The sequence below is a fragment of the Hemiscyllium ocellatum genome, chromosome 32 (genome assembly GCF_020745735.1).
Source record: "Hemiscyllium ocellatum isolate sHemOce1 chromosome 32, sHemOce1.pat.X.cur, whole genome shotgun sequence".
NCBI classification, from domain to species: Eukaryota; Metazoa; Chordata; class Chondrichthyes; order Orectolobiformes; family Hemiscylliidae; genus Hemiscyllium; species Hemiscyllium ocellatum.
In genome coordinates this window covers 30,800,053-30,812,838 of record NC_083432.1, presented here as the reverse complement: position 1 = coordinate 30,812,838, position 12,786 = coordinate 30,800,053, and the positions used below count along the sequence as shown (strand labels likewise).

Genomic DNA, 12,786 nt, shown 5'->3' with positions numbered 1-12,786 from the left:
TTGATAGTCCTGATAATTGTATTACATTTTAATTTGTAATTTCTTCCTTTTCTGCTTGAAGTATATACCTATACCTCCAGAATGGTGGCAAACCAATCTGTCTCAAGCAGCTACCAGTGTTTACCGGAACCATTTGCATAGTAGTTAATGTCAGCACCTTTGGCAATGCCATCACCAGGAAAGCAAGTATTTATAAACTCATGCCATGACCAAGATATCGGTTGTAAATCCTTCTATAACGGCTCAACTAAGCCAGCAGTATTTGTATGATGTTTATTTTAAACAAATTCAGGTAGATATTGTAGTTTGTATTCTGTTGAAGGCATTGTCTGCAGATGGGCATATTTAGTGTAGTGAATGTCTCAAGCTCTTGCAATAGATATGTAATGAGGTGAAACAAAAATACACAAAATTGTTTAATGCCTGATTCAAGGAACTCAAATACATCATTTTGGAAGATGGAGACACTTTGTTTCATTTGGCAAATTCAAATTGGAGAAGTATTAATAAACTCCATTTGATTGCTTCCTTTCATTGCAAATGTATCAATTACACTGAAGGCTGGAGTAAGACAATGTAAAAATTATATTCATTTTTACATGAGACATTGCGCTCCCATCTCTCTTGCAACCCTTCCTGAGGCACCAATTATCTATAACTGAGTGGAAGTGGACGAAGAAGTTCTGTACCTATCAAAAACTGGATACCAATGGCTTTTGTCATCTTCTTTCCCTAAACACATTTTAGTTTGAATTGTAACGTTTCCAAAGTAAATGATGGAAAGCTCCGAGAACCCAAACCCCACCCTTTAGTGGAAAACAGTGGTCTTTTTTAATATGTTATGTCACATTCACTGCATGACGCAACTACTAAAGATTGCCTTCCAAATTATCAAGAGTGGTGACACTCCTAATCTTTGAGGAGTTTATAAATTGTTATTAATAACTTTCTTTGGAATTTCAGGTGCTGTACTTGGCTTTCTTCTGGGCAAATGTGTACCTGAGAATATCAAACTCATCCATTGTATTAGTACTTCAATTGGATTGCTGCTTAGTGCCTTGGGCTTATACTGGGGCTTGCATTACATTGGTGTCAATGTCTCCTGGTAAGTCTTGCACTTTTCACACTTTTGATTTTCAGATAGCTATCACTGGTTGTGTGAGGTCTGTTTATCTTTGTTCTGAAAGATTTTTGTGTTTAATATCACAATATTGTTCTGGAGAAATATGTAGGGATTAGCACAGGTTTTTAAAAATAGAAAGCATTCACTTAGGGTGTGGAATAGATAGACTGGGCTTCATGTGCTCAAATCCTATCCTATGATTTCTGTTGGAATATACATCCATCCATTTGTCAGATATAGAGGAAGTAAAATGCGTAAGATCTTCATTTTGTTTCATACGTTTCTAAGTTACTGGATGATAATGATTAGGTAGTGGGGTAGTTCAACGCTCAATATTATTTCACCTCCTATCTCCACCACATGTTGTAGTTCAGAACAAACTCAAGGATATGGCACTTATAAAGATTTGCAGGAAGGGGGTATCATGTATTTTTCATTGAGATGCAGATTTGTTAGCTTAGCCACAGATCTATTTGCTGTGTTTATGCTGCTGTGAGATAATAGATGACTTTTTTTTGTAGATTGATACCGGAAAGAAATTAAATATTTCGATTTTCTTTTGAGTAGTGAAGGTCACTGTTGGGAACACAAGTATTCAAGTTATACATTAACAATCTGCATGAAGGAGGCGAAAGTGAGTGCTGGAGATTAGAGTCAACAGTGTGGTGCTGGAAAAGCACAGTCGGTCAGGCAGCATCTGAGGAGCAGGAAAATCGATGTTTTGGGCAAAAGCCCTTCATCAGGAATGAGCTGGTGAAGGGCTTTTGCCCGAAACATTGAGCTCCTCAGATGCTGCCTGACCTGCTGTGTTTATCTGGATGAAGTAACTGAGGGCATTGTTGCTAAGTTTGCAGATGACACAAAGTAGGTCGAGGGACAAGTAAGTGTTGAGAAACCAGGAGACTGCAGTTGGACATGGACAGGCTAGGAGAGTAGGCAGCTAAGGCAGATGGGCTACAACACAGGTAAGTGTGAGGTTATGCACTTTAGTGGGAAGAGTTGCATCACAGACTTTTTTCTCAATAGGGAAAGGCTTCAGAAGTCTGAAGCATGAAGGGACTTGGGAATCCTAGTTCTGGATTCTCTTAAGATTAACATGCAGGTTCAATTTGCAATTAGGAAATCAAATGCAATATTCGCATTCATTTCAAGAGGGCTAGAATACAAGAGCAGAGATGTACTGCTGAGGTTTGTAAGGCTCTGGTCAGACCACATTTGGAATATTGTGAGCCGTTTTTGGGCCCCTAATGTAAAGGAGATGTGCTAGCATTGGAGGGGGTCCAGAAGATTACAGAATGAACCTGGGGATGAAGAGCTTGACATATGAGGAGCATTGAGGACTCTGGATTGTACTTTTTGGAGTTTAGAAGGATGAGCGAAATCTCTTAAAACTTGCAGAATACTGAGAGGCCTGGATAGAGTAGACATAGAGAAGATGTTTCCAGTCGTAGGAGAGACTAGAACTTGAGGGCACAGCCTCAGAGTGAAGGGAAGACACTTTATAGAACTGGGGTGAGCAAGTCTTTCAGAGGGTGGTGAATCTGTGGTACTCATTGCTGCATAAGGATATGGAGGCCAAGTCATTCAATGTGTTTAAGACCGAAATATATAGTTTCTTGATTAGTATGGGGCTGGAATGTTATGGGGAGGAGGCAGGAGAATGGGATTGAGAAACGTACCAGCTGGGATTGAGTCGTGGAGTAGACTCGATGGGCTGAATGGGTTATTCTGTTCCTATTTCTTATGGTCTTATGGAATATATTTTAAAAGTGGTTTGCATCAGTAACAAAGTGGAACCTCTGGAGTAAAGTGCATTTAGAAATTTTCAGTGGACAGAATTTACTTGCAATCTACAAAACATCTTGCTTTAATTTTTTTCCACTTTTCAACCAGGTTTACCAGTTCTGCTCTGATTCCTACAATAAACATCTCACAGGGAAACACAAACCCAAGTAATATCAGTTTCTGTTCTTCTTTCCCATGTATTTCAAGAGATCCAGTTCTTTATGATGTATTTATGAAAGGATGTAATACATTGGAAGTAATTCAGTGAAGGTTTACTCAACCAATAGCTGGAATGAACAGGTTACCTTATAAGGAAAGGATAGACCGGATAGGCATGTATCCTCAGGAGTTTAGAAGAGTTAGAGGTGACTTAATTAAAACATTAGTCCTGAGGGGACTTGATTGGGTAGATGTGGGAAAAGGTATTTCCTCTTGTGGGAGAATCTAAAAATAAGTTCATAGTTTAAAAATAAGAGTCAACCTTTTAATTCCGAGATAAGGAAAAAAAAATCTCTCATAGGGTTGTGAATCTACTTATAAGGCAGAGATGATTCTTGACTACCAAGAGAATGAAATCTTATTGGGATATTTAGATTTGAGAGTTAAAACCTGATCAGCCATGAGCTTGTTAAATAGCGGAACAGGCTCAAAGAACCAAGTTTTTTGTAAAAAGAAAATTCAGTCAGGGGATGAGGATGTCGCTGGCTTGGCCTGGATTTATTGTTCATTCCAAAGCAGTTAAGAGTCAAGTGCATTGCTATAGGCCTGGAGTCACATTTTGGCCAAACTGGGTAAGGATGGTCGTTTCCCTTCCCAAAGGACATTAGTGAACCAGGTCACATCAACCATTGTTTCATGATCATCAGTAAACCTTTAATTCCAGATTTTTATTGAATTCAAAATCCACCATCTGCTGTGGCAGGATTCAAACCCAGGTTCCCAAAATGTTACCTGACTTACTCCTGTTCCTTGTAAACAAAAAACTTAACAAGTCAAGAGTGAAACAAAAGAAGGAAGTGAAGAAAGACAAAGATTTTGAAGTTTGTTTTTACACTATGGATGTTGGGTGTTTATTTTACAGGCCTTGTGTGTAATATTGGACCATATACAAAATATAATGGGATAATTAATTCATGTTCCCATGAATTTATATATAAGCTGTGGACTCAAGCAAATCTTGGTGTTTTGATTAAGGGTTTTGTCACTTATGAGACAGAAGCAATTAAGAATAAACTTCCTCCTGCCATTCAAACAGGAAAACAGTGAGCAAGTCCCTAGTATCTGTACTGATGTGACTTTGCAGAGATGCAGATTTTAAAACTCTGGCATAGACTAGGCTTAATTTGTGCACAGAGAAACAATAACTGACAGTCTGTATTATATTTGTCAATATTTAATTCTCCCTCTTTCCTGTTCCTCTGTCATTTTCTTTTGCTGTTTTTCTTTGGGACATAATAATGTCAACTTGCATTGATACAGCAAATGTTTAAAGTTATAAAATATCTTTTGAACTTCACAGGAGCACAATTAAACAAATTTGCCACAGCTGCGTACAGAGATACAGCATTGGGGAAGATGCCCAAAAGCTTGATAGAAGAGGAATATTTTCAGGGGTGCTCTTTTGGCTGGATTTCAAGAAGCACAGATATTTCAGACGCTTGTGGAGATGGCAGAGATAGGGAGGGGTGATGCAAGGGAGAGACTTGAAAATAGTTGTGAAAATTTCGAAACCAAGGCATTGCTTAACAGGACACTAATGTAGATCAGCAAGCTCGGGTGATAGGTGAATGGGGCTTGATTCTAAATAAGGACTTGGACAACAGACTTTTGGATCACCTTTGGGTTACAGAGAATGGACCATGGGTGGACCACCAGGAATATGTTGAATAGTCAAGTCTAGTAGTAGCAAAATAGTGCATGAAGATTTCAAGACCAAATTAGCTGAGACAGGACAGAGTTGCCTAATGTTACAGAGGTGGAAATGGGTGCACTTACTGATGGCAGGGAATTGTGATTAGAAGCTCATCTTGCAATTAGATATGTTTGTCCAACCTCTGACAATTGCAAGGAAGAGGGATGAAGCTTGTAGCTAGCAAATGGAGTTTGTGCTGGGGATGATGCTAATTGCTTCAGTCATTCCACATTTTGTTGAAGAAAATTTCTGATCACTCCAGTAACTGGATGTCAAACAGGTTTCTGGTAATTTAGAGTCAGCGAGGAGGGTTAAGAAAGGTTGTTATGTGAGGTCGAGAGCTGAGTATCAGTGACACCTGATGTGGTGTTGAATGAGGTGACTGCAGGCAATATTTGGAGGAGGTAATAGGTGAGGCTAAGGATACATTCATGGGAGGATTGTGAAAATATGGGAAGAGAAGACATTAAAGGTGATTCTCCATTTACAACCATTGAATAAGTGTTTTTGCATTCTCTTATCCCATTATACAATCTCTTCCTCAACCCCTTACAATCCCTAGTTCTTTGTTTTCCAAATATTCATTCTGCTTACTAATTCCACTTGGTCTCACTGCAAAACCATTCACTTATGTGGCTAACTCACACCTATTTGAACTAGCTGCTTAAATATTATAGCGTATCCACTGCGTCATTCTTTTGTCTCACACAATTTGTTAATCCTGTTTACTATTAATAATAGTTTTCACAAGGCCCCTTTAGAACCATAGAAATGATCCAGCACAGAAGGGCTTTATTTTGGCCCATCTTGTCTTTCTATTTATCTGTGCTTTTCCTATCCACAAAATAGTCTTGATTTCATTCAAAGTTGAACTAACCTGTTATTCTAAAAATCGCATTAGAATGAGGAAAGCATCTGGATTTGTTGAGAAATGTGTAAATGTCAGAAAAATAAAAGAATTGTATTTTCTAATAATGACTGAAGAAAGTGAAATAAAGGTTAGAAAACCATTTGGGGGAGGCAGACATTAATTTATGCGCATTAAATTCACCAATAACAAAAGCCATATCGAAACTTATACAATTTCATTCAGTTTTTCTCACAATACAGGAAACTAGTTAGTAATAATGCACTGAATGTGTATTAATACCCAGAAAATTAACTGCCTCGTCTTTAGCACCAAATTTTTGAACTCAATCTGTTTCTTACATAACATCTTCAGGATCATATAAACAGCTTAAATGCGTACGATTGTCATCAGGTTTTGCTAAGAATGCCATGAAATTTTCTGTGTCAGGACACAATTGTTTCTTTTTCTAACCCTGGTAGTCCAGGGTTGGCCTTGAACTCCATGATGCCTAATATGTTTGCGTATTTCGGGGCAAAGTTTTGGAAAAACCCAAAATAGAGGATATTGTGGTGATTTTCATTGATGTATTTTGCAACTTCATTTTCTCACTGTGGCTTATTTACCTCTATTTGCATATTTATGTATGGGTACCTATCTAAGTGGTGGAGAGAGCTTCTTCCAGTTTCTAACATTCTTCTCCAATGTCTTGAATTCTCCAGCTGATGTATAATTACTTATCTGTTCGTCAACCCCTGTGTCTTTAAGTCTGCCATGGGTTGTGGATCTGCGGTTCCTCCTTGACACCAGAATGTAATATTTGAGGGCAGAATCAGCCAGAGGCATGTTGCTGAACAAAGAGACCTTGGAGTGCAGACTCATTGTTCCTTGAAAGTGGAGTTGCAGGTAGATAGAATAGTGAAGAAGGTGTTTGGTATGCTTTCCTTTATTGGTCAGAGCATTGAATATAGGAGTTGGGAAGTCATGTTGTACAAGGCCACTTTTAGAATTTTGTGTGAAATTCTGGTCTCCCTCCCATCGGAAGGATGTTATGAAACTTGAAAGGGTTCAGAAAAGATTTACAAGGATGTTCCAGGGTTGGATGATTTGAGCTATAGGGAGAGGCTGAATAGGTTGGGGCTGTTTTCCCTGGAGGCTGAGGGGTGACCTTTAAAGGTTTATAAAATCATGAAGGGCATGGATAGGGTCTTTTCCCTGGGGTTGGAGAGTCCAGAAGTAGAGGACATAGGTTGGAGTGTGAGGGGAAAAATTTAAAAGGGATCTAAGAGGCAACATCTTCATGCAGAGGATGGTACGTGTACGGAATAAGCTGCCAGAGGAAGTGATGGAGGCTGGTACAATTACAACAATTAAAAGGCTTCTGGATGGGTATATGAATAGGAAAGACTTAGAGGGATATGGGCCAAGTGCTGGCAAATAGGACGAGATTAGTTTCGGATATCTGTTTGGCACGCAAGAGTTGGACCAAAGGGTCTGTTTCTGTACATCTCTATAACTTTACATACTTTAATTAAACTTACTACCGGGAGAAACATTGCTTGTCTGTTTTGGCTTCATGCACTCTCTGAAGGTCATGGAAGACAAAGTCAAAATCCATGCAATCTGTCATTTTCTATCTTCCCTTTGCTCCTGCCATACCTTTTGGCTGAAGAGAAAAAAAAACCCACTGAATATGAACTACTAAAATAAGGCCCTCAATTTTACCAAAAGGTGACTAAGTGTCCATTTCTGGGAGTTGTCTAAAGGATTTCCCTTAGTGAGCTTTTTTCTCACGTGATTTTATACTGCTCAATACGTACGCACAATGTGTCCATGGCACCACTGTCATGCTATCGAGACATGCTACGCTTGCTGGGATGTTCCAGGATTTCTGGTGCCAATTCAGCCCATGTTTTCTCAAATTTATCCTCTAGTCTTTTTTCTCTTGAAACTGTTTTAACAAATGTCATTTAGATATTTTCTGAAAGTTTATCCGATTCCAGTGTTTGGCTTGTTTAAACAATACTGATGTATCCTGAAAAGAATAAAACACCAATTGTGCTCAAACTACTGGACTGTCCTTTAGTGAACATCATTATATCTCTAAATATCAAATAAATGCCAAACATTTAAAAAGTCTTAAGAATTTCAAATCTTTATTGAAGACATTAAAAGACACAAATTCAATGGATAACTCTTTAATCATGTTACCGTGAAATAAGTTTCTCATTCTATTTTACGTTGGACATGAGACATTTCAGTTTCTGAGAATTAAATTGCAAATAAAAATCTTCCGGGAAATATTTTGAGTATTTATTGGAGAGAAGTGCCTTCTGATGGCCATAACCTGCAATTACGGAATGTCAGCATACAGTAGACTTAGGAGATCTCCACTTTAAGTGTGAACATTGAATGTCATATTGAAACATATTGATACAAAACATGACTTAAAACATAGTACCAGGAAGAGACGATTTATAGTCAGGATGTACATGCATATAGCATTGCACAAAGTAAGACAATTATAATAATTTAAAGTGTATGAGCTTATTGCTTTCTTAAGCAATCGACTATTAAAATCAGGAGAGTCAGGCAGGGCCAATTAATCAGTCTCCTGTCGGTCCTCTATGGCCACTGGCTCATTAGTGAGATAATATATCTCAGGAAGAATCTGAAATAGATATTACAGTGAACAGATGAATTGAGCTGGAAGGTTTAGTGAATTGATTTTTACATAAAACATAACTGTTTATTTAATTTTCAACTAGAGGTTGAGGCGTTCTATTTAAATATTTATTTCAATTTCTCACACGTGGATTGGAATCAAAAGAACTCAGCCAACAAGCAAATAAAACCTGTAGGATCTGATGAACTACTGTACGTACTTAACAGGTCGTCTTTATTTAATCTTTGGACTGCGGATCAAGCAATCACTCTGAATTAATGATTTATTCTTTGTGTAATAAATTGATTAATTAAATAGAGGCAATTTAATTGATTAAATTATGCCTAGAACATAGCTAATACATTTTCAAGCTGCAGGTCTGGATCCCTCATAACCTCTTCTGTTTCCAGATATTTTCTGCCTTAATTTTGAATTAATTAAGTCCATTTGATCTAGAGGAGAGAGAAATGGAGTAAGAGCAGAAACATAGCCTTTCACGTGAATTTAAATGTTTAATTTACTCCAAAAGCTTCACATTTATCAGGTAATCAAACAATCTGTCGGAAACAATTTCAAATTTAGAGAAACATTTGTTATTTCAAAACTATTGTGTATTTTTCGTACCATTTGCAAGATGCACAGCAGCAACACATTGAGGCTTCTTTGACAGCACCTTCCAAATAAACTCGAGACTTCTGTCACTTGGAAGAACACATCCTCTGTAAGTTCCTGTACAAGTCAAAAACCATCCCGTCTTAGTCAAAGGTCACCGCTCTTTTAAGCTCACTGGGGCAAAATTCAGGAACTCCCTCACTAACAATTCTGACAGTATATTCATGCCACATAGACTGCAGCGGCCCGCTACCATTTATGGCAAATTTAAAAAAAAGCAATTACTGTTGCGGTAGTTGGGGGGATAACATTGGTAGAAGCAAGTGAAAAGAAAGTTTCTAAATTGGTTAGTGCTGAGTTGAAGAAAAATGCGAATGATGCAGAGTCAGTTTGTGAATAAATTGTCCAGCAGTAATTCATTCAGAACTAAATAAAATGAATGGAATAGATTAAGGCAAATGTCCAACCTTTTCATCTGGAGTTGTGAGGGAGTTCATTTCAATTTTTCTTTCACATGATGGAAGTGGGGGTCCACTGAGAAAATTTAGGGAAGAAAACCAAGATGACTAATTTATTGCCCTAACCTTTCTGTACTTTATTGTGCACTAATTCAGTGAGTTATTTCCCTTATCTTGGCTTCTACAAGAAGCCAATGACTGTCCACTCTCATTATACAGTATTCCTCAGATGTCCATTTCCCAGTTTACATCTAATTTAATTTTTTTTTGTTTACATGAGGGATCACATAATTCTTTCTCTTCACTCACCGGAGCAGGCATGCAGGTTTGGGGGTAAACTTAAAACCATTTCACTCTCAACCAAACAACTGTCTGCCTGCAGTGTTCCTGCCCCACCTTCTCAAAGCTCCACAGTGAGGTCTGAGGCCTGTCCACTCCATTCCCCTTCCCAACCTTGCAATTCTATTTCCTCACTGTGACACTCCAGTGCTCTATGCACCGAAAACACTTGATGGTATGTGCCTTTTCACTGCTTGCTGTTCATCCTGTCAGAGGCTTCTCGTCTACATTTATTGTTGCATTGGCAAACAACTCAGCAGCATTTTTTAAGAATCAACTTATCATTCCGTGTACTTATTTCTGCAATGAAATGAGCCCTTGCACAGTTCAATAAGCCTTTGTCTGGTTGGACAAGGCCTTGTGTAGTTGGACATTGCTTTGCACGAGCAACGTTCACACCTTTAGCATCTGCATAGTAGCCCTCTAAGTTGCTTGTTGAAAAAGCTCGAGCGACAGGTACACACACTCTGGAAGCTCAAACGTTTCACTTCACAATAAATGCAGTCAAATTTATTTTGTAAATTGATGCCTACAACTGCTTCTCTTGGGTTAGATGCCAGGAACACGCCCATGATGAGGAGCAACATGACACAATTTTAGGCTCCAGAAAGGACCAGAGGCTAGGCAGCATTGTGGTAAAAATATATAATATATTATTAAATCAAAAAAATCTTACAGTGCACATTTCCAACCCAGGGTAAGTGAAAGAATTTATCCCAGGAAGTCTGTGAAGCCATCTGAGTCTTTTCTGATAAGGATGCATGGCGTTAGAGGTAGAGTATTAGCATGGATAGAGGATTAGTGTTGTGGAGAAAATGTAGAGAATCCTCAGGAGACACAGAGTTCTTCAAGAAGTAGGCCTTTTATTTGTAAACAAAAAACCGTGACGCTGATAAAGCAGATTCTTGAATCCCCACGAACCTCAGGGTCCATGGTTTTTTAATATTTTTTAATAGATATTTTTATTGAAAATTTAACATTTTTACAAGTTTTCAAATAAAAAATCCCAAGTATAAACATTGATATACAATTAAACCTTAAATAAATAAAATTTATCAAACAGAAAAAAAAAGAGATACCGAGAAATAAAGATAAAACTCAACTAACTACTAATCTAACCTACAACTAACCAGAGTGTATAATTAAGTCTCTTGCATTATTCAGAGAAGAAAGAAAAAACAACGGATAACACAGAAATTGAGTAGTGAGATATATGCTCGGAATGTGTTAACATTAGATCGTAACAAAACTCTTATTCGTGCGGGATTCCTCTCCCAAGGGGCCCCGGACCTGCCAGGTTCGCCATCTCAATTAAATAAAAGCCCTTGTTAGGATGGCCGAAATATCTGTATTTATGTAATTCAAGAAGGGCTGCCATATTTTATGAAATAATTTGGTCTTTTGGTGCACCATACTTGTAAGGAAGTCAAGGGGAATACATTCCATGATTATTCTGTGCTGATTCAAAACTCAGCCACCCAGTTTACCAAAATATTTTTGGTAAAGAGAGAATAGAAAATAATCTCTTCCCGTGCATATCCAGGGAGGGTAAGTTCGAAAAGCCTAAAAGGAGAGATACAGGATCCACTCTAATTTCCGTTCCTAAGATTTCTGTCAGAGCACTCGCTACTTTAGTCCAATATCTACGGATCTTAGGACAGGTCCATAAGCAATGTACAAGAGTGCCCACCTCTATTTTACATTTGGGACACATTGGAGATACTCCTGCCTTAAATTTTGTCAATCGGTCCGGTGTTATGTGGGCCCTATGAAGTATCTTCAGCTGAATGGTCTGAGTTCTGTTGCAGATGGAGATTCTTCTGGCATTTTCCCAAATGTCATTCCACATTTCTATAGAGATTTCCAGTCCCAAATCCTGATCCCATGTTTTAAGCAGATTGTCCATATCTCCCAATAATTCATCATGTAATAAATGATAAATAGTGCTGACGGAAGATACCCCATTGGCCATAGCACTCCACATTTTCTATCTGATTTATAAAGACTATCTAATAGCACAGTTGTCTTCTGTATGTAATCTCGAATTTGGAAGTATCGAAAGAGGTCTCCATTAGGTAATCCAAGTTTCTGATGCAGCTGTTCAAAATACATCAGGACCCCTTTTTTTAAATAGATCCCCTAAACAGGAGATATCCCTGGATCTCCAGAGTTTGAAAGTGACATCTGTAAGCCCCGGTTGAAATCCCCATGCTCCCACTATCTGAGCATAGGGGGATGTTTTATGTGAGTTGCCCTCATTTTGCCGCCTTATATTCCAAGCTTTAATTGTGTTTAGTATTATAGGGTTTTTACAGTGATCCGTGATGACTTTCCTATTGTCTGAAAACGAGGTTAATAAGTGGACATTTTACTTGAGAAGCCTCGAAGTCCAGCCAGATTGGGTCTTGTCTGACCCGCAATCAATCAGCTATGTAACTTAATAGGGAACTTAACTGATGTTTCCTAAAATCTGTGAAGTCCAATCCTCCCCTTGCCTGTGGAAGCTGTAACTTCTTCAGCTTAATGAGGGGCCGTCTATGATTCCAGATAAAGGAACCCAGCCAGCCATATAATTTACGTAGTGCCAGCCTTGGCAGCATCACCGGAAGCATTCTCATAGGGTATAGGAGACGGGGCAGGACATTCATTTTAATTAGTGCTATTCTACCTAGGCAGGAAACCCCCATCGCTGGAGGTCCTATCTTATCCTTTCCAGTAAATGCACAAAGTTAGCCTTGTATAACTGACCAAATACTGGGGTAATAAAAATGCCTAAATATAAGAAACCCTCCAGGGACCACAGAAAGGGAAAGTGGGATCCGTCCAATAAGTGGGATATATGAGCAAGGCCACCCATTGGCATAGCCTCCGATTTTGAAAAATTAATTTTATAGCCTGAAAATACACTAAATGTATTAATAACTTGGATTGAGCGAGGCACGGACATCAGGGAATTACTGAGAAATAGAAGAACATCATCTGCATAAAGGGTAATTTTATGTTTACCTGTACCAATCCTCGGGGCCGTTATATTAGGGTCAGCCC

At 38.4% G+C, this 12,786-nt stretch overlaps 1 protein-coding gene across 1 annotated transcript in view; it reads left to right on the top strand.

Annotated features, from left to right (window-relative positions):
• g6pc3 (glucose-6-phosphatase catalytic subunit 3) overlaps positions 1–12,786 on the top strand; it is a 37,372-nt gene that overhangs the window by 16,472 nt on the left and 8,114 nt on the right. Inside the window, exon 5 of the mRNA XM_060848724.1 lies at positions 964–1,105. Within this exon, the coding sequence (XP_060704707.1) occupies positions 964–1,105 (142 nt within the window). The remainder of the gene's footprint in view (positions 1–963; positions 1,106–12,786) is intronic.